Raw genomic sequence first — 25,912 nt, forward strand, 5'->3', positions numbered from 1 at the left:
TTTAATAGGAGGCTGTTTTCATATTTTTTTCAATAATGAGATTGTAATTATAATCTTTACCTCTATATGATCAAGCGTATGTGATGTTGGTGTCTCCGGTGATCGAATTTATTATGTAACTGTTCGGTACAGTCCAACTGTATTTATGTATGGCTATATTGAAGAACATATTTATTAAATTCTTGTATGGTTAAAACCTTGTCAGATATCTTACTCCATTACCATTACTTACTCTGTTTATGGTTTATTTTCAGACTGTGGAACGGACATTTCTTTTCCTCTATCTTCCTGCTGATGTCATCTGTAGTTATTTGCCTATCATGTGTTTGGAATCTAATCGAGAACTCATTTCAGTTTCTCACATAAGCTTTCTGATGAATTCTTACGAGTTTTCTCGTAGGTGTATGTACATTTATGACTATCATGCGACGATCCACATGTCGGTTAGTTTTATGTATGATTGTATTGTTTATAAGTTCGATTTGAGTTGTTCTTACCGAAGAGTTTCGTTCGTAAGTTATGAGTGTCTGTTTTCTCGTACAAAAGCGTAAACTCGTATAGTGAAGCAGTCGCTTCTGGTCCATCTAACCCTTTGAATCGTTTGTGTGCCTACCAAAACTTTTTGTTTCTTCACTTAATACCTGAAATCTCTCTTTTTATAAATAACTTACGTTCCGTGGGCCTAACTTTTTTCCCCCCTTAAACTTATTCTTTAGATCTAATAGTCCGTCTCAAAAGTCATGTTACGATAGTCAAAGTTCGCAAAATTTATCAATTACATCCAGGGTTGGCTGGTTTAAACCAAGGTTTAAACCAGCTGGTTTTTTCAAAAAAATCAACTGGTTTAAACCAAAAAACGAAAATGTTCGTAAAAGTGTAAGTGTTTGTAAAATCTTGAACACACATTTGCGGGTTATCACGTTTCACTCCCGTATATTATTCGTATTATATTCAGACCTAAATCCCCCATTCATTACTCAAAAAGATTATACTACAAAAGCAACTTTTTTATGTAAGTTTATAAATGTTTGTTTTGTGATTTTTTTGTAGTTATTATTGTTATGTAATTGCAATCAAAGAAACATTCTAAATATTGTTTTGTTTCAATGTTTAATATTGATAAAATACATCGAAATGCCGTACTTTGTGTGTGGGGGGAGGGTCATACAGACCCCACGAGAGGCATTTAGTGAAATGAGAAGTATCTTCGATATCTATTTATGTATAAATGAGTCTGAGCCAAAGTGGACTCAAATAATTCGTATCTTTGTGATATGCAACTAAAGTCGTTGTATTTCTTTAATTTGGACCAATAAAAAAAAGTCGTTGTTAACTAACTTGAATTAAATTAGTTCTTCTGTACTCCGTAGTACTTTGAAATTCTCTATATGTAATTCAGTATAATGGTTTCACTTGTGCAACTGTTTATCTTTTTGTCCTTCTGAAATGACTCTTGAGAGCTATATTAAGAAGCATGTAAAGATCAGTACAACGTATTTTTATCAGGATTCCTTCGTGAGTCGGCAGACGTATCGCATTTGTGGCCAATTAGTCCTGGTTCCGAGTTCAAATGGAGGACAATTTCTCTCGGATGTAACTCGAGAAGCAGTTTTTATTCCGCTTTAAGCTCATGTGACCCTTTCCAGCATAACCCGGCTGTTGCATAATAACATCAAGGCGAAACAAACTTATTTCTGTCCATATATGATATGAATATATAGAGCAAATTATTTAAACCAAATAAACCTGATTTAAACCAAAAAAACCTGGTTTAAACCAAAAAAAAACCGGTTTTTTGGTTTTTTCAATAAAAACCATGGTTTTTGCCAACCCTGATTACATCCATGACTTGTGTGTTGAACATCAACATATATTGGCTTCGTTGGATTTTTTTTTTTTTTTCTTTGCATTTCAAATGCTGTAATAAAATATGGAGTACTAATGTGAATTTAAGCAAATTTGTTCGAGATGACTTATTATTCTTTCTGAAGAACTTCGTATTTCCATTTCCATCTAATAGCGATTTTCTCTTAAATCAATTGTCAAGTATGTTATTACAAACTTAACAATTCCTTGTCAAAATTCTCGTTTGAGGAATTCTTAAATAAGCATTTTTTTTTCATTCATAATTTGGGTCTGCATGAATTTTAATGTATTTTATTTAGCGTAGTTGACGTATATCACAGGATTCACAAAACTATGAAAGAAGTATGTATTTACAATTGCGTTGCTAGAAGCTATTTTTGACATAACTGTCATAGAATAAATAAGTTGTATGTATTTACTATCTTATCTGCGGGTGCGGATAGAGATGCTACAGGTGCGATATTTTATAGCCGTTCAAACCTCTGATTACAAGCCTGTGTGAGATTTATAAAACCTATTTGTTTGTACAAGTAATCTTAATAAATAATCTATATTTAAATTAGTTTAAACCAAAAAATAACTTTTTTAAAAAGAATGGTTTTCGCCAATCCACTTGTTCACTCTTATCCCACGTTGTGGTAATACTTGTCAGGAATTGAACTTGTTCACCGTGTAGAAATCAGGTCATTACAACCAAATGCTGCTTAATGACAGCAATGGGGAATGAGTAACAGTAATGGGAAATGAATTCTTTACATGCATGAAATTAGAAGACGTATTCTCATCATACTTTAATAGTACTCCAATCACATGATTCTTATAAGGAGAATTCGTCAACATAGGTGTAATATGTTTGCTTCTCCGAATATAAGTTATCTAAGAGTTCTCTCGCTTTGTTATCCATTTTGAGATTTTCAGTAAACATCCTTTGACCATAGTCCAGTTTAAGTTGACATAACTAGACCCAACGTTGTTATTAAATTGAATTTGAATTTAGAAGCTAGTGAGCCTTGCTAACAGAACCGGTTATATGCTAAAGAATTCTAGTCACATAATTTTACCCTTATTTTTTCTTTTTTTTTTTTTTTTATTATTATTACGGTTATGCCCTTTAGACTGAAGGAGACAATTCATTAATGAAATTTAATGATTGTGAAATTAAATTTTTTGTGCTCTCCCGCTGAGTATTGAGACCACAGGTATACACGCTAACCACTAGACCAACGATGAGGGCTTTGGAAAGAGAAGTTAGCATCTAGTATGATCGTTTTTTGGTTCGAAAAGAAATTGATAATAGGTGCAAGTGAATAATAATGAAATTATTAAAATATAGAGGAATTGTGGCAACTGTGAGAAAATCTCTACATACTGTGTTAGTTCACCACGAATTCCACCAGTACCACTAGTCTCAGAATTCGCGATTCTGCATTGCGAGGTTACGTTCTAGCATGACACGGCATTAGTAACTTCTATTCCCTCAATTTCTTTTAACATCCTGTCGTCGTCACAAACTTGACGTATATTGTATTGTATTGTATTTATTTTTATCTCTTATCACATTGTTCATAGAGTGAACGTATGAATTTAGCACATCAGAAAACAATGTATGCATGCAAGCTTATACATTTAAAACTTAAATGCAATATTAGATCCTTAGCTTTATAGAAACTCAGTTTTCATAAATTCTAATCTATATTATAAAATTAAAAGTGACTATGTTTTTGTGACTCCTAATCTCTTAAACCACCGACCGAACTCGATCAAATTTTCAACACAGATGAGGTTCTGACCTGGGACTGTTTTTATCATTTCACTTTGACGGTAGAACTTAGGAGGGGGAGATTATAAAAAATAAATAAAACTTAATAACTCTTGAATCAAACGACCAATCTCGATCAAAGTTTTAACATAGATTAGGTTCATACCTGGGGTGTCTTTTATCATTTCACTTTGACTGAGCAACATAAGGGAGGGGGAGATATACTAAAATCAATATATATATTAAAATAAAGGTGACTTCATTCGTGAGTTAATAACTCTTGAACCACCCGACCGATCTCGATCAAACTTTCAACATAGATAAAGACCGGACCTGGGATGTTTTTATTTCACTTTTACGGAGCAACGTAGGGTAGGGGGGAGATATATGTAATAAAATTAAAAATAAGAGTGACTGTCTTTGTGACTTCATCATGCTTAAACCTCCCGACCGATCTTAACCAAATTTTCAACATAGATGAGGTTCGGACCTGGGGTGGTTTTTATCTTGCCATTTTTACGGTAGAATTAGGATCGGGGAAGGGCAGGGGAGAGATCTATAAAAATAAATAAAACTTAACTCTTGAACCACCCAACCGATCTCGATCAAATTTTCAACATAGGCGAGGTTCGGAACTGTGAAGTTTATATAATATACACTAGTATATAATATACACTAGAACATTGGGGAGATTTATATATAAAAATAAATAAAACTTAACTGTTGAACTATATAACCGATCTCGATCAAATTTTCAACACAGATGACGCATATAAATTAAAGTGACTGTCTTTGTGACTTCATCGCTCTTGTACCAAACGATCAATCTCGAACAAATTTTTAACATAGATGAGGTTCGGGCCTGATATGCTTTTTTATCATTTCACTTTGACGATAGGACTATGGGGAGGGGGACAGGAGGGGCAGATTTATAAAACTAAATAACACTTGAATCACCGGACCGATCTCGATCAAGTTTACAATCTAGATGAAGTTTAAATCTGAGATGTTTTTTGTCATATCACTTTGACGATGTAACTTAGAGGTGGGGATCGAAAATGACCAATATTAGTGTCGAATCCATAGTTTTCGGGGTTGCTGAGATAAATAATGACACTTCCAATGTCGAGCGCCGCAACATGGGGAGGGGAGGGGGATATATAAAAATCATCGAAAATGGCTGATATCAAAAAGTGCTTTAGTAATAGTAAAAAGTGACTGACTAACAGAACTTTTTTTTTTTTTTTTTAAATTTAACCCAGCGAAGCGGGTAGTTGATGGTAGTTTTGATATAAAAATATAAAACACAGTCTTAATATTAATTTAAGTTACTTACATTAATTAACAAACTGTTACATTATAGTTTGTAATTTTCTGAATTACATTTCTTTCAATGACTTCATATTACTATTAATCATGGACTTGATATATATCCATCTACCGAAGAAAATCAGTCCTCAAATAGATAGTACGAATTAACTGCTCTATGAACACCTAATGCTTTATTTTTTAAAGAGGCAAGAAACCTGTTATGCGCATTACTACTGTATGGTATTTATGTACATTTTTAAACGTAGGGACTCTCCATAAAGATCCGACGTTTCTCTTTTATTATACGAGCGAATATCTGAATTTAATCCTAAGTTGCTTGCATCTATCTATATGTCCTTTCTTACAAATCTTATGGGCTTATAACTATGTAAACAGGGAACAGGTAAGATTCCAAGATATTTAAATATAGGTTTACGAGAAGTTCGAGGTTTATTTTGCATCATATACCTTAAAGCTCGCGTACTACAGCACAAATCATACTAAGGTTTTGCATGCTCTTTTCATAAGTAATTAATTCAGCGTAAAGGTGATATTTCATGAGTAAACCTCTTTTGTAATTGCTAGTACATGAGGTTGCGCTCAGAATTTTTCTTTCTTAGTATTTATTCATTTTAACACTAGGTTAAGTTGAAGAGCGCAGAAATTTTATTTTAAGGTTCACTGAATGCTTACGCGCTATATAAACAAATGTCCGCTATAGAATCTTATTTTGATTGAATTCAATGTAATCAGATGATCTTATTGCTCATCTCTCTGATCTTCCCATATATTGTCCTTCCATCTTCTTAGCCTACCCAAGAAAAGGCCTTTTTATCGGCTTTCCAACACAGACTGTGCACTCCTCGCGTATGTCTCCTGCGAGTTAGTGCGTTGCACATCTTGAATTTCCTCGATTTAATTACTCGCAATATATTTTGTTGGTGTATGCATATTGTGGGATCATCTTCACTCTCCTATGGGTTCTACTAATTTTGCTTGAAATATTATTGACAAGACGAAAGTAGATACTAATCAATTATTCTTGAAGTTCGTAGTGCCGTGATTAACGGTAATTTCGCGTTTGCAGCAAAAAGAAGAAAAAAAAAGTACTCACTAATGTCATCATAATTCATTTCTAATTAATTTGTTTAGAATATGGTTCAGAATCTACAGATTATCAAAATAGTAGGAACACTTCAACAAAATACATCTCACCTGGCCCACCTTTAGTCCCTAGTATAGCTTGTATAGGCATATAACTCACGATTCATTTCCAGAAAATTGTCACTATTTTTATGCAATGCAATACTGAGCGATGGTGGGGGAAGTCTACCCCGAACTCGCTGCTCTGAAACTGACCATGTGTGTTCAGTAATGTTGAAATCAGGGGATTGATTGGACAGAGAGAAGTTAATCTTGATGTTCCTCAAATCACACGTAAACAGTGTAGTGTATATTGGCACATTGTTATTTTGGAAGATCGCATCGATGTACGGAACAACGTTTGTATCATACGATCCACAGTCATCTAAATTGTTTGCATAATCAGAGCAAGTTTTTGTTCACGAAATAGAGTGAAATATCTTTCTACATCAGCACAGAATTGCCATGCATGAACCCTGCTTATTGTTTGAAAGAAGGATGATGGTTTATCGAACTGTATTATCCTCTTCCAATCATCGACGGTTTGTAATTTACGTTCTTGGCACCGTATTTTCCTGAGTACCGCGTCGGAGTGGTGATAGAAGTTTCGAAATTACAGCCTACCGTAGGGATTGAGATTAGTTTTCGTCGAGCTATTGTAGAGAAAAGGCTTATGGTTCTTTGTGATAATTCTCTTTAGTTTTTGACAATTCCTCGCACCTAGACTTGATTTCGTCCGTTATTCCTCCTGTCTGAAAATGTCTTGCAGTGTATTTTATCTATGCCGTCATGATCTTAGCCACTATTAATGTCTGGTCTATGGTACACTCGAATTTGTATTAAACCGACTCGCGTAGTACTTGCGCTAACACAGAACTAACAGAAGACATGCAGTGCAGTCTTTCTTAGTATTCCTAACTTTGAAAAATTTAGGATTTAGATTTCTGGGCTTTCGGCATCTAAGGCAATTTAGCCCTTCACGATTTGAGGGATGATGTCCCTCGGCGAGCACACAATCCGAGGAAAGGGAAGGAAGGAAGCGGCGTGGGACCTATAAATTAGATACTACCCAGGCATTTGCCTCGTGTGAATGAGGAAAACCTCATTCATGGTGGCTGGCATGAAAAAGCGTGTTACACTTTCTCGACCGAGTGACCCCACCGGGAATCGAACCCGGGACCGCTCGCACCGAAGGCGAAAGCGTTAGCGACTACGCTACACGGGGCCACTAACTTTGAAAAATTACTTGTATGGGTGTTTCTATTTTCTTTGGTTGCTTTGAAGTTTAGCGTCCCTTTTAGCAGCGAGGCTATATAAGACGTGGGTCTACAGTTTAATGTGAAGTCCGAACCAAATGAACTCCCACCGGGAATCAAACCTGGGTTTCACTCACCAGTGGTGCGCAGGCTAACCATATTATTACTAGGAAGTCTCCGTTATTTTGGCAACTATCACATATACACTGGTGGAAAAGAAAGTAAGAACACTCCATATACAGTATATTGTTCGATTTGAACTCTATTTGCATCACAAAATATGTCTACAGAAGTATCCTAATCTTAATTTTGAAAGTTTTAACACATCGGGCACCTTAGAGAACAGTGGTTTAAGAAAAAAAAAAAAAAAAAAAAAAAAGAAAAAACACCGGATGGGAATAGATAACACAATATTACATTTTTTTTTAAATACAGTATGTTTACTTACTTTCCTTAAGATTTCAGAGTAATATGATTTATTCATCACTGGAAATGTACGCACTTCAATGAGAAGTGTATTTTATTGCTTAATATACCTAACTGTGTAGTGACAGAAGTACTTTCGAAAACCGTTGTTGCTTTCATCAGCCGCGACAAGTATACAACACGTTGAATACTGGGTTAGTCTTATCGCGTTAAATAATATTTTTTATTTTAAAGTGCCTTCAAATAGAGCTTCTGGTGGAAGATTAAAATTCTGCTTTAATCACCATAGTACTTTTTCTGTGGATAATGATTTTTGAAATTGTCTATCATTTAGAATTGTGATAACGAAAGTAAAGTGTGAAATGAGAACAGTAAGTACTGAGATACAATAACAAGTATTTTGATAGTTGTATATGTAAAAATATATTTTATTGCAATACAAATAAAAAGGCAAGTCTTGATCAATATAATAATCTCGATTCATTCAAGCCCTATGTTTATCGGGAATGACATACAACAGTGTCATTCGGTTCAAGATTTATTTTACTGTATTACTGTATCAACGTGTAATACTGTTGTCTAGATATAGATAATAATAAATACTTTAAATATATCTTTACAGGCCGCACTAAAAGAATAACAAAAATGGAGTCGATTGATCAAGATCTGAGTGGTTTTAACTTTTCCTTTGGGCTAACAGAAATAGCGGGTGCATTAGCCATTGTGATGGTTGCTGTGTGGACAGGCCATTATAGAAATGGCTTTGGCTTTCGGTATGAACCACAGAAAGAGTTCAATTGGCATCCTTTGTTAATGACAATAGGTCTTATTTTTTTATATGGAAATGGTAAGTGTTTGCAACTTAAATATAAAATAAAAATATTAGAATTACATTCCTCTTCTTTGTTTCTGGTTACAGTGTTCAATAAGTTGTTAAAACAGATGCATTATATGGAAGGTAATATATAAGAGGTAGCAGTGTATCTGAAAGCTACTTTCAGAGGCTGAATTGTTCTTCAGATGTTATTGAAAAATAATGTGATAAAAAGTTTGTAATATTAAAAGAGACGGCGATACTCACAACTATCCTACGTGAGGAAATATATATATATATATACTGTGTATCATCGAACATCTGCATATAGAAAGTTACATATCCAGATGGGTGTAAAATTGTAAAATTATTTATCGGGCTATATAAAGGACAATCATAAAAACAGTTTTGACAACTTAGTGCTAGTTAATAACATGTTCTATCTAGTAGATGAGTATTCAAACCAGGGTTAGCAAAAATCATGGTTTTTATTGAAATAACCAAAAAACCAGTTTTTTTTGGTTAAAACTTTTTTTTTTTGTTTAAACCAGGATTTTTGGTTTAAATAATTTACTCTCTGTATTTATATTAGATATGGACAGACATTAGTTTGTTTCGGCTTGGTATTATTATGCAACAACAAGGTTATGCTGGAAGGGGTAACATAAGCTTAAGGCAGAATCCAAACCGCTTCTCGGCTTACATCCAAGAGAAATTGACCATTTCGACACGAAACCGGGACTAATTGGTCAAAAATACAATTGCCGACTCACTCACGAAGGACTCCTGATAAAAATTCGTTGTATTGGTCTTTACATAGGCCTAGTTGTTAATATAATTCTCAAGAGTCATTTCAGAAGGACAAAATGATAAACAGGTACACAAGTAAAAACATTATACTGAATTATATATAAATCGAGAAACTCCCGCCTTAGCCATTGGGAAAATCCTGTTATTACTTTAAATGTATTTGTATGTAAAATTTTAAGGTCAGCGTATCATAATCACTACGCTAAAACCGAGGTATTAAATTACAAATTTGGTATGTAGATATCATTCAATAAAATTAAAGTCGAATCCAAACTGATGTTGGAAGCTACGTTTACCAATTTCTATCAATATATTTAAGCAACCCTGGCTTCTTTATAAAACAGGCATTCAGGCAAGTAGAAATATATAATTTGGTTTCGTTTCGTATGTTTAGCTTAACATCCTTATGAAATACCAAGGTTATCACAGAGAAGACTTTCGCTTAAAGGAACACCTCGAATCTCTACTTGGTTTACACTTGAAAGATGGGTTGTGGTTCGACCGAGAATTGCACACAGGACCCCTTGATTAAAAGGTGAAAAGTAGATAAACGGAATGCAGATGGTGTGGTATGTGGAGACCTCACCATGAAGTTCACACGCTTTAAAGCATTTTTTTTTTATTTTCTTGTTTAAACCAGTTGCTTAAAAAAAAAAAAAAAAAACAGTAGGTTTAAACCAGTCCTTTATATATATATATATATATATATATATATATATATATATATATATATATTAAAATGGTAAATAATAAAGTCCATGTATATAACTTCCTCTTTTACTCTTTTATGTAGTGTTAAAGCAGAAGCATTGTACTGTTTTGAGTATTCCATTTTTAAGCATTCACGAGCTCTGTACCATTTTCTAGAAACGTACATATAATATTTTCTACAGAATGATTACTAAATCAAATCAAATTAGAAAAAAAAAAGTATGCTCACTTCAGAAAGCGAACCTAGAGGAAAACTTCGAGTTATTATGAATACAGAATACACACTCAAAATTATGTGGACATGATTGAATATTAGTTTTCACATGTAATGATGTTGACGTGATTAAATTATAGATCCGGGTTAGAATTGATGAAACGGTATTGTCATTTGAGGGGAGCAGGTTCTGTAGAAGTAGGTAATAATAATATGAAGCAAAAATGAATCCATACACAAAACTATATAATAGCAAATAAAATGTGTGTATCTGCTTCATACATTTTATATTCTTTAGTCAGTATGGCATCTCTTTATGCCATCTCACTTGTACCATTGCTGGGACTAAGCTGAGCGTGCATAATTCGTGGCTGTTACTGCAAATAGGAATTAGAGGGGGAAGAATACAGTAATATCAGAGTTGACACTTAGGAAGAATAATGGTAATTTTATCTTTTTTTTTTCAACAAAACTTTTATACATATAGTTTTGTAATAATTTTACATAAAATTAACAGTACAGTTTAATCACTTTAAAGCTGGATAGGCTACATATCAATTCATCAAATAAAATCTTACTTACAGAATCAACCACATGACAACTTGACGCATATGTTTCAGTGATCAATTGTCATCCTCAGTGCACGTTCCTTAAGAAATTACACGTGTTACAGAACTGCACATTATGATTATTTTCTTCTGTTGTATAAATAGTGTTAATAGATCTTGTATTACTACCAATAAATTTTCTTATCAGGTAAATATGTTTGTAAATTGTATAGCTGTGCAATGCTACCTTGTTAATATCACTTCACTTCATATGAAAAACAGATACTGATGTCTCATCATATTACTAGTATTTACCGTTTCTTTATATCAAATAAAGTGGTAATTCAAGATCTATTAGCAGTATTTCTACAAAGGAGGAAAATAATCAGAATATGTAGTTCTGCAAGCAACGTGATGTCTTAAGAAATGCGCACTAAGGATGATGATAATTTGACGTTGAAACATATGCGTTGAAATGTCATCGGTGCTTTGGTAAGGTTATATTATATATATATATATATATATATATATATATATATATATATATATATATATATATATATATATATATATATATATATATATATATATATATATAATAGGGTGTAACACAAATGCATGGCCAAAGTGACGACGTGATTGCGGACATCCAAATAAGTATAAGTGTTCTTATAAACATGGGTCCAATGCTGCTTAGTTTCCGAGATACTGGGTGTTCAAATGTCGAGTCCCTCCAATGGCTCAATATGGGAAAGTGGAGGAAATGTTCAATATTACAGGAATAATACAATCAAGTGGAATTATGCCTGTGAAAATACATTTACACTAAAATAGAGAATGAAACTGATCAACATTTGAGGTTATTGGGTTGTCCGTGTTGTCAACCTGGTACAAAGTATTAAGTTTTCAAAGAGCGCTAGACGTCCACACGTTAGCATATGGTTGCTGATATCAAAACGTTCCTAAACATGGAACACTGTCTTCCGAAGTTTGTGTGGTATAAACAAATGCTGTGGCCTTCATCGAATAACTTTCACAATTACTTATCTTTGAAAACATACAATAGTTGTGATCTAGAACCGTTGTTTACTATTGTGAGCCGTTAATTGACTTCACACTTGGACGCCTTGTCTTTCGAAAGTGAAGCGGAATCTACCGCATGTTTAGGAACACTTTGATGTCAGGACTCATATGGTAATGTGTGTGACGTCAAGTGCTATTTGCAAACATTACACTTTGTATCAAGTTGTCAACACTGACAACCCAATAACCTCAAACGTTGATTAGTTTCATTCTCTATGTTAGTGTAAATTTATTTGCATAGACATACTTCCACCTGATTGTATTATTCCTGTGACATTGAACATTTCCATTCATTTTCCCATAGTAAACCATTGGAGGTACCCAACATTTGAACACTTTGTATCTCGAAAATGAAGCGGCATTGGACTCATGTTTATAGGAACATTTTTACTTATTTGGATGTCCGCAATCACCTCGTCACTTTTGTCCATACATTTATGTTACGCTCTGTGTATATTATAACGAGTGTATTTATTAACAGTGCATTTTGTCTTACACAGTTTCAGTTAAAAGATTTATTACATTAGTATATAGAAGTAGCTGGAAATAAAAGTATTCTGATAGTTTTCTCAATATACCTGTATAAGGTAGTCTTAAAAGTATTGAAATTTCGATGTCCGAGATGCTCCTCGCAGTAGGAAAGTAATCACAGAAAAAAATGAATATTCTGGTGAAAATCAAACAAGACTGATACGCAGTCAAGCGTGACATCGCCAATCACCTAAAGATCCATCACCAAACAGCGTTAAACCATTTGGAGGAAGCTAGATAGAAGAAGCAGCTCGACGTTTGGGTGCCACACTCAATCGAATTTCCATCTACTGGAATGTAACGAACTCGAATCATTTCTGAAGCGGTTGATCATGATTGATGAAAAGTTCATAACCTATGATAACAATGTGCGAAAAACATTGTGGTCGAAATGAAAAGAATTTCACCAGCCTGTGACTAAGCTCACACTGACACCCGGGAGGATTACGCTGTGCGTTTGGTGGGATTGGAAGGACGTCGTGCATCGCAAGCTGCTGCCGCAGGACGGAATAGACTTGGACCTGTACTATCGATAAGTAGCGTGATTGCACCTAGTGATTCAAAGAAAGCTGCCGAAACTGATAAAAAAAAATGGTGTCCTTTACTGCGCTAACAACGCCAGACCGCATTCATTTTTATGATAAAGCATCAGAAATTGAAAAACTTGGCTGGGAGGTTTAATACATGTGCCGTATAGCCCAGACCTGGCACCGTCAGACTACCGCTTGTTTTGGTCTCTGCGGAACTCCCTGAATTGTGTTTAGTTTTAAAAGAGGTCAATAAAAAACCACGTACTACAATTTTTTTAACCGAAACAACAGAAGTTCTATAGCGACTAGTATATGGTGTTGTTGGAAAAATGGCCGACCATCGAACAAAATGGTGCATTTGTCATTTCATAGTGTTATTTTCAGATAACAATAAGTGTCTTAATTTTGACCTCCGAAGGATCAATACTTTTTAGACAACCTGATCGGTATCGATCAATCAATTATTTAAGGTATGCATATGCGCAAAAAAACTAGCATTTTGTTTTCTATTGTAGGTATATTAGTATATCGAGTTTTCCGTAACAACCGCAAGAAGAAGCTAAAGTTGTTTCATGCATTTATTCAGGCTGCAGTTTTCCTGCTAACTATTCTGGCACTAATAGCAGTTTTCGATTCTCATAATCTGCATTCGCCTCCTATACCTAACATGTACTCTCTTCATAGTTGGGTTGGTCTGATAGCAGTAATTTTATTCGCTCTTCAGGTGAGTTTTTGTAAATTTATGGTAGAATAGACATACTTTAATTGTGTGACGAGCAGTATTCTAGATTAAAAACTGAGAGCTTGTAGAGTAGATAGCATAGAGCTTTGCGGCAGCTTGTTTTAGTCTGGTAGTTTTGAAATGGGGTATACAATCTTAATCTTCCAGCAAAGCGAATGTTAAGGGGATATCCTGACATAATTCATAATTCTTTTGAAGCAAAATAATGAATGGATAGCGTTCTCGCCTTTAGTACAAGAGATTAGTTTTGAAATGTCGCTGTGACCACTGCTCAGTTGTACCTGAGAGAGGGAGAGAACAGACCATAAATATAAATGAATTAAAATATTAGAGGTTTACATGTAAATATGTGCAATCACTTTTCTGAAAATGAGACGAAACACATTTATAGTGGTATAACCGTGACATTACCGATGTTGTTACTTATCAAGTATGTACAGTCCGCAGCAAAGAACCTGCAGATTGTGAAACGACGAAGTCTTTTGCTCCAAAATAAGTGTGCAGGGGAAGACGCCGAGGTTTCTCCTGGCGTGATTCGTGCCACTTCGACATTATGTTGATTCTCTGGGCTGTTAGGCGTAGTTTCACAATAAACTTACATGCTCATGTTGCAGTTTTTTTGCTACGGGCTTCACAAGAATATCTTGCATAATATGGATTTTGATCTAATGCGGTTTTCATTTTACACATATTTACGAATTCGCAGTAGGTTTGTCAATTCAAATTAGAAAATAAAAATGAAAGAAGTAAATAGCACATATGCTTGTATAGATGGAAATACTTTATAAGTTAAATCAGTTATTGTCTTGTGATTTGACGATACGAACTACAATTGGACCGCTTAGGTATCAAGTGTTGTAATTCCAAAATTGAAATTTTCAGGAGATAATTTTGAAGTTCAATATCTAAGTTTATTTTTTAATCTTGCTAGTGAGTAACATTTTATGTGATTTACAAGGTGTGATCAAAAAATACGGTGATTATTATTATTATTATTATTATTTTATAGCAGCAACTGTTGACGCTACAACAATTTGATGTAATTTGTTCGGTAGCCTGTCCTTTAAGACAGGCAGCGTCAAGTTGAAACACGTTCTGACCTGTCAATCAGCGTCCAGAGCCGGTAGAGTGATGATGTGTTTACCGTGTCTGTTGCGCATAATGGATTTGGAACAACACATGATCATTAACCTCTGTTTCATGTTGCAAACAAGTGCCATAGAAACTCATGTGCAAAAAGTGGCAAATTTGTTCGTTCAAACAGGCGAATAACTATTCGAGAGCTTATCGGACAACTTACGGGTCCGTGCAAAGTATTTTAACCGCGATTTGCAAATGAGAAGAGTGGGTGCGAAATTCGTACCCAGACATTTGACTGACAAACATGAGCTTTTGGCCGATAAAATATTGGTGTTTGTGCACATCCACAGTGTTGTCTGGATATAGCGCCTTTCAAGTTCTGGCTCTTCCTCAAAATTAAAACTATGTTTGAAGGAAAACGTTTTGGCACCATTCGTGACATTGAGAGGATCACAATAGAGCAGCTAAACACCCTTCCAAAATAAGCATTTCAGAAATGCGTCCAGTTATGGATTCAACTTTGGGATGAGTGTGTGGCCCTGTGTAGCGTAGTCGCTAACGCTCTCGTCTTCGGTGCGAGCGGTCCCGGATTCGATTCCCGGTGGGGGCACTTGGTCGAAAATGTGTATAAAACGCTTTTTCAGGCCAGCCATCCTGAATGTTTTCCTGGGCTTTCCTCATTCACACCAGGCAAATGCCGGGGTGGCACCTAACGTATAGGTCCCAGGTCGCTTCCTTTCCTTTCCCCGGACAGTGTGCTCACGAGGGGTGTCATCCCTCAAATGTGACGGGCTAAATGGCCTTAGATGTTGAGATCCCTGAAATCTAAAAATCCTAAGTCAACTTGGAGATGAGTGCATTGCTAGCGAAAGAGTACTTTGAAGGAAATTAAATCAAACTCCATGTAAGCTTATTACTTTGTTTCTAATAAAATTATTTTACCGTATTTTTTGATCACACATCGTATATAAGATGTTGAAGTTCAAAGTTCTCTTCTGGAAAATTTCAGTTTTGGAGTTACACTACTTGGCATCTAAACTGTCCAACTGAAGAACTGAAGAACACGGTGATTCATTAGCAGAGCGCTCACTTCTGCTGCAGAGTGTTCGTGGTTCGATCTCAGACCAAATAAGTTTGTGGTTAATAACGTGGCCGTTTTCTCCCACATTCTCATTCCATCAATTCCTTTCAAGATTATTTACTTTCATTAATCATCCGTCTCCTTTAGCCTACAAGGTATAACCGTTGAACGTAAAACTGAAAGATTTCATTGTTCATTTACAATTGAAGAAATACACATTTTTCCAAATAACTTTCATATATTTAAAAGGATTTCTGTATTATTTAATTTCAAAAATATTATTTTTTAGTTTTCAATTTTATTATACATCTGGATTTTGTGATGAACAAATTCTATTTAGATCCATTGGAAACAGACCCTGAACAACGCGGATTTGGATAGCGTGAACCTTTCTTGGAACCTATTAATCGCAATATGCAAGGCATTTCTCTAATTGTATTTCCTATGTTAAAAGAAAATAATAGCTTGAACCAAAAAATAAAAAGAGTTACGTTGATACTATCAAGGTAACCAAGAAAGTTCTGACGCTTTTTGTAGAGGTCTGTGTTCCATTGGCCCTCACACCGTGAGTTGAATGCGAGTGGAGTTACGGCGAAGGTCAGTTGTTGGTGTGGGTATATCCAACATAATACCTAGTTGTGGCAGTTTAGTTACACCGTGAATTTGCGTAAGGACAGAGTGAACATGGGACCTCCACAGAGCGTCATAAGGGCGTTTGTGCTGTACGAGTTCAAACTGGGTTCAAACGCTGCTGCAGCTGGGCGGAAGATATTCCAGACCCTTGGTAAGGATGTCGTGACAACGCGGACAGTGCAGATGTGGTTTAACAAGTTTAAGGACGGTGGCGAAACTCTCTAAGACGCACCACGTGTCGGAAGAGCAACACACATACAAAAGAATCTGTTTCTTGATTTTTTTCTTAGTAAGGATGTTCATGTCCGATCATAGTGGTGAAAATCTTCAGGCAGCTATTGAGGCGAACAGTGGCCAGACATGTGAGGAACTGGGACAACAATTCAATGTGAGTAAAGAAACCATTCGGCAGCACCTGCATCAACTTGGAAAGCACTACAAGTTGGGTCGGTGGGTCCCACATGATTTGTCTCCGGGCTAGAAGGCAACGCAAGCCTGTTTCTTTGCTGTCTCTTCTGAGGAAGGAGCCATTTCTGGACAGGGTGTTGACATGTGATGAGAAGTGGGTTCTGTACGAAGCTCCACGGCGCCCTCATAATCGTTAGCATTCCTTGAGCCGGTTCCAAAACAGCTGAAACCAGCACTGCACCATAAGAAGTTCCTCCTGTGTGTTTGGTGGACTGCTCGCGGCATCATGCATCGGAAACTGCTACCAGCTGATCAGGGCATCAATGCAACTGTACTGTCAGCAGTTGAGCCGTGTTCAAGAGAAAACTCAAAACTGTGGAGCCAGCGCTTCTGAATCGCAAAGGAGTCTTCCTGTTACAGAACAACGCTAAGCCGCACGTGGCTGGGATGATCCGGGACAGCATTCTACGACTTGGATGGGAAATACTATTGCATCCATCATACTTCCCGGACATTACACCGTCCGATTATTACCTGTTCCATTCCTTGTGCAGTCACCTTAGAGGACACCAATTCAAGTCCCTAGTAGAGGTGATAAATGCACTTGATACCTTCTTCGCTTCACGGCTCACCAAGTTCTACCGCGATAAAATCTATGGTCTTCCAGAACGTTGGCAGAAGGTCGTCTATGCTAATGGAGACTATTTTTGATCTTCCAGGTGACATATCGATGTTCGAAGGTGGTGGGTGAAAAAGCGACAGAACTTTCTTGGTTACCTTATACAAGTATCTTTTGGGAGCTGCGATGGCTCAATGGTAGAGCGTTGACCTCCTGTGCGTGGGATCTCTGGTTCAATCCCAGCTCGCGCCAAGTGGGCTTTGTGGTGAACAAATACTATGTGCGTGGGGTTTCTCGGGATTTTCCCGTTTCCTTCCATTTTCTTCATTCCACCATTTCATTCATTTCTCATGATCACCGTCTCCTCTAGCGTAGCCGGCATAATCATGGGACGTAAAACTCAGATTTCATTTCATTTTACAAGTATCTTTAAACGCACCGGACATTTTGTCGACAATCTAATTCATCGGGTCTGACAGCTCACATCACTCCGTGATGTATCGAAGAAATGACTAGACAAAACCCTTTTAAATACCAGCTATGTAGCTTGTAAGATTATAGGTATATTGAACACTATTAATATAAGTGATTTTCTTTATTTTCAGTGGCTCGTTGGCTTTCTTACATTTCTGATACCTGGCTTCAAGTCCTCCATAAGAGCCTCCTATCTTCCACTGCACGTTTTCTTTGGTGTTGGCATATTTGTATGCTCCGTAACTGCTGCACTACTTGGACTTCTGGAAAAAGCTATATTTACTTTACAGTAAGTTTATGGTTGTGTATATAAAAAAAAAAAAAAAAGGATTGATTTAGAGATATTGCTGTGACCAAGATTTCATGTTGATCGAAATTTATCTGTTTTGCTTGTTCATAATTTTTTTCAGATATTGTTTAGAAGTAATGAATGTTTTTTTTTTTCCGAAAATTTTGACTAAATCTATCAAGAATATTTTAATGGATGACAGATGGGAGGCCTGAAGCGAATCTTAAGTTGTTTTCTGATGTGGATTTCTCTAAAACTTCTTGAGAGATGACAGAAGTGTTTGGCTACGTTTGAATATCTTTGGACTGAACATTGTAACCAAACTTTAGTGGCACTGTAGCAAATCATATCTCGTGTTTGTAGTTCAAAAGTCGTTATTAAAATATGGATTGTAGTGTTAAAGAAAAGAAAGAAAAAGCGTGGAAGCTTTTTTCTTTTTTCTTTTTTGAATAATGACCTGTCGCAATTTGTCTGCCTTCTTATTGTAATTTTAATTTAAATTCTGTTGTTTGCTGTATGCATTATTTAGAATGTTTAAGAATTACTTTTGGTATAATTTGGCCATTGTGCATTTTTCAAAGTAATTAAATCAAAATTTGAAACACACAGTGGCTTAGAAAAAGATGCTACGAAATAGTGGTAAAAGTTTTAAACGTGTTATTTTTCAGCTGACACGTATGTTCAAATTATCGCCATTTTTTAAATAGTTTAACGTCCCTCGATTATGCTATAAGGCTAAGAGAGATGGCAATGTTGATGATGATGATGAGTGAAATGATGGAATGAAAAGGGGGAGGAAACGGGAGAATCTTGACAAAACCCACACATACTGTTATTATTGCCATTTTATTTCGTTACAATCCTATATTCTATGTACCTCTAATTCGAATTAAAAATTAAAAATAAAGGCACGAAGTTTACTTTAAGTGACTCTTACACGATAGGACTGCATATAAAAACAGTCAGTAGGAATTCACCCAAATTTCGTACACAAGAATGTAGGCAGTATTGATCCCAGCATGGCACATTTGGAACATCCCGAACACGTTATACAGGATATATATAATATACTTGCTGTGAGGTTATTCCTCCCTCTCCATATCAAAATACTAGGTGGTTCTTGTGCAGCAAGTGTTAACACATGCACTTCAACGGACACGCGTAAGACAGTCATTGTTTCCAAGATAGAAACTATTCTCATTGTTGAATATCTCTTAGTTTTCGTGCACCGATGGGCTACTGACTTATCACGATTATATAGGTGGTAAATCTGGAAAGGACAACCAGGCCTCTCGCAACCATCTTAAACAGCACGCATAATAGGCGTTTGCTAGCATTGTGGTGTTAAATATGAACACATACTGTGATCCACGTGGTACAGACTCGCACACATGAGTACATTTGTCTGTTGTTCAGCAATCCCCAAAATGGTAGCTAATATGCTCTCTACATAAATTACAATCTTTACGGTATGTCAGATTTCTAAAGTATGGGAAATCCTCTGATGTATCCATTATACAAGAGCTGCAAATAGTCCACAAAATAAACAAATTAGTAGATCATTGTATATGAGGTACAAGTAATAAATGTTATGCAAAATCAGGATGTAAAAGTGTGATAGAGATAATGAACCATTATGCCGGAAAGAGATGTATGACTATTATTTATTATTATAACATTTTGAATAATCTGTAATTCGCCTAGAATCTGTTTTAAAATATCACAAATTGAAACTTAATAATTCTGAGGTTTGCTCCTTGAGTTTAGTGCTTTATATTAATTGAAGTATTCACGATGATATATGTATATATAAACTTCGACAAGAAAGAAGTTTCGCGAAGAAAAAATTTTGAAGTTGTTAAATTGGAATTTATATTATAATGTAAATACCCTTGTCATCTTTCATACGCTGCGATTCATTCTAGGGTCAACAGGAGCCATGTTTGCAATTAACCGATTTTTTCACTATTTTTACACCTTAACACCGCTCTGATTTTGCTTATGAATGATAATATATAATCTTAATTTACATATTCTTTTAAAGTAAATTACAACAGCAAATTCAGGCGCTATAAAGATACAAAGACTTACTAATGTTTACTTACAAAATTAATCCTTTGTTTATACGATAGAAGTAACATATGTGTAGTGTAATGTAAGGTAGCTTTGTAGCTTTGTAAACATATATGTGGGGCGATATGTGGTAACTATGTGCATTTTGATACTTGAAGGGAATGAATACTACAAATTAATTAATATTATAATGTTGCTACCTCTATAGGTTTAACGTTATTAATAATGATTATGTAGCAAAGTTCGTGGTACATCTGCTTCTTATTAAGTGTGATTTGAATTTCAGGAGCAAGAGGCGTGATTTGACAGAATACTATGGTAATTTACCTGACATCTACTACACAGATTATAAAGATTTATATTCAAGGAGGTTAGACATGTATTCAGTATTATTACCTGGGGACATAGATAGCCAGCTTTAAACTTCTGTTCTTGGGTTTCTTTATCATTTCTAAATTTGGAGACTTTCTAATTTGAAATACAACAATGACATCAACATTGCAATCAAATTAGCTTCCAGAATATGTGGAGCACAAATTGTGTATCAACTTGGACTCTATAGTAAGACTAATCATGGCTTTGGATTAATTGTTTTAACAAGAGACACTGACCAAAGCTTAAAACTTTACTTTATTTTAAATTATAATTTGTAACTGTTTCGGATATCTAGCATATCCTTCTTCAGACACGATCGAAATTAATGAAAATACAGACATATATATAAATGTTGTTATAACAGAGTTTAAATTCTTTAACCGTCATATATATAGTCATTGTTATAAAAAATTTTTAAATTCTTTTAACAGACATATATAGAGTCATTGTTGTACTTTTTTATTTTTATTTATTTATTTATTTTTCTTATTTACCGAGGCCTTCAGCCAATCCTATAAGTCTTCGTGTTCACTTTCCAATTAATCACTTCCTTCATTTTTGGTTCTTATAAGGGCCTTTTATTTTTATTTTTATTTTTTATTTTTTTTCTTCTCTGTTATTCAAACTTCCTTACCATGATTCATTAATTGGTAAGCCCCCTGTCCAGTTCATCAGTTTGTCTTCATACCTTCTTTATCCAATCCGCTTCTTTCCACTTCCTTATTATCATTCTTTTCTCCATCTCCAATACTTCCGAAACAGTTACAAATTATAATTTAAAATAAAGTTTTTGGTCAGTGTCTCTTTTGTTAAAACTTGGACTCACTTGATATATCTATATGTGCTGTTTACATAAAAACAAAGAAACCACAGCGGTGGTGTAAGATATTATACACAAAAATTCTAACAAAGTTTAATATTTTCTTCCTATTTTGTAATCTCTGTTACCAGTATGATTACCTATAAAGATGAAATTTATTATTTTATTGTCTTTCGTTTCACACGTTATCTTCAGTTTTACTGTGACAATTTTTTCACTAAGAGCGCAAGGATGTTGAACGTTCTTTTTGTTACTGAATTCCTTATTCTATCTATTCCTATCTTGATTCTGTGTTTCCTGGCATAATTTATTACATGCATAATCGTTGCTGCCGTTCTTTATGACTTTACTAAACATAGTGCTAAAGTGACACTCCATTCTCGAGCATCAAGTTGCTTTCTAACGTGCAGTGGTGCAATAACTTCTATTCAGTCAGTTAAGTAATCAATGCAGTTGCGTTTTCTAGCATCTCTCTCTCTCTCTCTCTCTCTCGCTCTCTCTCTCTCACCCCTTCCTCCCCCCCTAAGTTCTGCTATGTGAATGAAAGTTTTGGAGATCACGATAAGTGATCTAGACGGTTGTGGATCCGGAAGAGGATTTTAAGAAAACATGAACTGCTATCTTCAGTTTCTCTTTCCTCATGAGATTACTGTTAAATATTACTATACTATTTTCTGCGGTGCATTTACGCATTACCTGACAGAAGTAAAGTATACTTGACTAAGATTTTTTTTTCTTAAAGGTACTTTTTTAAATTAGTATTTTTTTTATAAGTGTGCTTTTTAGCATGCAATTATTATTCTTCCAGCAAAAATTTAAAACCGTTCGTAACACTATTATGAAAACTGCTGAGTAATGGCAACTCATTTATTTAAATGTATTTCATGAGACAAATGAGAATGGTTACAACATAAAATATCTTTTGATTAAAGTATTTGATGGCCTTTTCGTTAGCATATTAATTATGTCGTGAAATCCTTCTCAATTTATCATGTGAATTTGCTATATATTAACTTAAATAAATAAGTATTCTAAGTTCTCCATGGAGCATGGTTCAGTCTTGCTGTAAAAATGTGAAAAGTGGAGAGTTTCATTATCGAGAATTTATGTAATTAGCTAACGCGTTACGCTTGTTTCTTCGTAATAAAGAGCCTCAGAATCTAATAATAGTAGTGATAGAATATTTGAGGAATTAGGTTGATGGATGGAAGTAAGGATTGAAGAGTCTTTTTAAGATTTTGCGAGGATACATTTTTCTTATTTGCTTTTCCATGAATCAGTCCTGTTATAAAACGGTCACTTTTAGAGTTGAGTTTTCATGATCAGCTGCTGGTTGTTATGTGCGCTTTGTGTATTGAATGTTTAAAAAGTATTGTCTTAAGTTTTCTCTAACTGGTTTCTCTTTCCACTGTATGGTATACCAGTTATTTTGTATAATCAATTATCAGTGCTTTAAACTCCTTCAAAATAACCACGGAACTTGGAAGTATCACATCTTTCATTTCTAAACTTCAAACCTGCGCAGGTAAGACATCTTTTGGGCTTAAAGCAGGCTTTAAAATCAAAGTATACAAACAAGTGGTCTTTAAGTGTTAATTCAAAGTTTTAATGTTTTAAAAATAGACTGATCGAAAGTCTTTGGAACTATGTAAAGTTGTCACAGATTTTCCATAAGAAAAATGGCCTGCTCGGATAGGGGTATTCAGAAGGTGATTCGCGAATATTCAGAAGGTGATTACCTCTTAACTATAGACTAAATCTTTCATAGTTCAGTCCTGAGTCCAGAGTTAATTTCATCATGAAACATACTAGTGCTATAAATGGATTCAGCATGACGACCCTCAGGCATAATATATCATAGAAAATATGAAAGCCATGAATGATCGAGATGGGCTCAGTTATGGATCCTTAACCAGTCAACCTCGTCCGTCATACTCAGTACTCCACTAGTTCTGCATCAGGGGCTACAGTACGATGTGTTCAATACGCCGCTCGATTTGCATCTATCGAAATATTGAAACTATACATGATATACAAGTTGTAGATGATCTACTGTAGATAAAAGGAAAGTAATAAAATCTACAATAATCACACTAGACGCAAACAAAACTATAGCAATATCCCTATATGCTCCGAGCTTGAAGGGTTAATAATGGCTTGAAAACTTGAACCTTGTATTTCTGTTTCATCTGTAGTTTGGCTACGCTGGGAGTACCCTATGCCTAACATATATTTGATTAAAAAAGAGCAGAGTTGCAGTTCATTAATAAAATAAAAAGGTTGGCTGTTGCCTTCTCATAAGGAAAGTGCTCTCATTCAAACGAAATGGAAATTTTTGTGGAGCCTATTGATCATATTGATCATTGTCCAATATGCTAGCACTAAATTTTGTAGGTTGTGTGGCTTGACAAACTCCAAACATTTATTTCACAGCTGTGGATGGACAAACACAAAGACCATAAAATTATAGTACACCATATATGCAAATCGCAATGACCCAGTTTTTAATGACCCTTGTATAGAAAAACAAACTCATAATTTTGTGGTATACTGTAGTCTGACCAAGCTGCTTTTGGGCAAATGTTCACATTATGAAAACTAATTTATTTTGCTCAAGAGAATTGACATTTACAGCTTATACGAAAATTTGAAACCAATGGAATGTTTACCCCTTAATCCACTAGTAGAATTACAAAATGTCAATGTGATTCAAGCGGTCCTGTGTTCGATTCCCAGTAGGGACACTTGAAAGTGTGTAACAGCTTTTTCACAGCCATCCTAAATGAAGTTTTCCCTGGATTTTCTTCACTCCCACCAGGCGAACGCCGGGATAGTACTTAATATACAAATCCCAAGCCGCTTCCTATCTTTCTTACCCCTTCTCGGCGAGACGTCATCCCTCATACGTGACGGGCTTAATGCTATGGATGCCGGTAATGCCCCGAAATATGCATTAATAAAAAGAAAAAACGAAATAACAATACAAAAAGTAAAAGCTACTCTTAAGTGATTTAGTAGTCACTCTGAACATGTGTAACATACTCGCGGTAACTGTGACACTTATTTGTAGCTGGGAATCACTGCTATTAGGTGCCGTGGTGTGAGTGAAACATGACGTGGCTGAACAGAAGCAATATTATTGGTAACGTTTCACGAATATATATATATCCCTCCTCTCCGTTGCACCGTCAAAGTTAAATGACAAAAATTATCCCAGGTCCGAACGTCATCTGTGTTGAAAATTTGATCGAGATCGATTACATAGTTCAACAGTTAAGTTTTATTTATTTTTATATATAAATCTCCCCCTCCCCTATGTTCTACTGTTAACTTTACAGTCCCGAACCTCACATATGTTGAAATTTTATATATATATATATATATATATAAGAGAGAGAGAGTAGATGAGTAGAAATAATTCTCTTAGGAAACAAACCATATATATACAGTTTGTCGCCTTGGTATTCCTCATCTGTATAGGAGAGAGGGACATTGAGTGTAACAGTATCAAGACAACACTTTACCTCTCATTTGACGGTATTTTTGTTTTTTTCGTAAACAAATTGCAGAAGAAATTAGTATCTTCTATAACATTCCAGTAAAATCTCGGCCCCACAAATAGACTATAGTACCTTCGGTCCCCTAAAACTAACTTTCGACAGCAGATAACCCATCATTGACGGCCTGTGGAAAGTATGCGAAGAGGAATGGTTGCATCTGCACATGTTCACAATGCCTGCCAGACTTTTTCAATGGTGTCGCCGCTTTTTAAGGCTCATCAATTGCGTTAATTAAAAGAAGAAAGACAGTACAAATTTTTAAATTTATTGAACAAGCCCCGTATAAAAGGAGACTCTAAGAACTGCTCTCTCATAAGCACATACATGTACATTTGCTTCTGTGTGTGCGAGTTCGTTGCGATACAAACCGCCCGAAGGATTCCTTATATGGTGAAAAAGAAAGAAAAATCGCTCGGCGTGCATTCTACAAGAGCAACTCATCACTAATTTTAACCATGATTCTGGTCCCGATGTTACGAGTAAAAATCGTGGAGTCCTCTTTCAAGCTTATACATGTAAAAGTTGGCCGAAGGAACATTCAGTGGCGCGTCTGGTAGTAAAGAAGCAGGACCCTACTTGGTCCCTGCTCCCCGCCACCCGTAAGCACAATTCGGGTGTGCGATCCTGAACTGATCAGTGTGTCTGTGCTGAAGTGCGCTCCCCACCTTGCTGCGAAAGAATTAGTGGGTTGAGCGTTACGATTAGAAACATATAGTTTTAAAAGAAAACTGCTTTGAGTTTATGTATATCTCAATA

General features: G+C 35.4%; 1 protein-coding gene across 4 annotated transcripts in view; it reads left to right on the plus strand.

Moving 5' to 3' along the window:
- LOC145671175 (transmembrane ascorbate-dependent reductase CYB561) overlaps positions 1-25,912 on the plus strand; it is a 95,629-nt gene that overhangs the window by 56,995 nt on the left and 12,722 nt on the right. For 3 of the 4 annotated variants that reach the window (XM_081740016.1, XM_081740019.1, XM_081740018.1), the window contains exons 2-5: positions 8,384-8,608; positions 13,518-13,726; positions 18,171-18,328; positions 20,688-20,771. In XM_081740016.1, coding sequence (XP_081596142.1) covers positions 8,384-8,608; positions 13,518-13,726; positions 18,171-18,328; positions 20,688-20,771 — 676 coding nt within the window. The remainder of the gene's footprint in view (positions 1-8,383; positions 8,609-13,517; positions 13,727-18,170; positions 18,329-20,687; positions 20,772-25,912) is intronic. The other variant, XM_081740017.1, reaches the window with a different exon arrangement.

The sequence above is a fragment of the Thermobia domestica genome, chromosome 15, assembly GCF_964235325.1.
Source record: "Thermobia domestica chromosome 15, izTheDome1.hap1.1, whole genome shotgun sequence".
NCBI classification, from domain to species: domain Eukaryota; kingdom Metazoa; phylum Arthropoda; class Insecta; order Zygentoma; family Lepismatidae; genus Thermobia; species Thermobia domestica.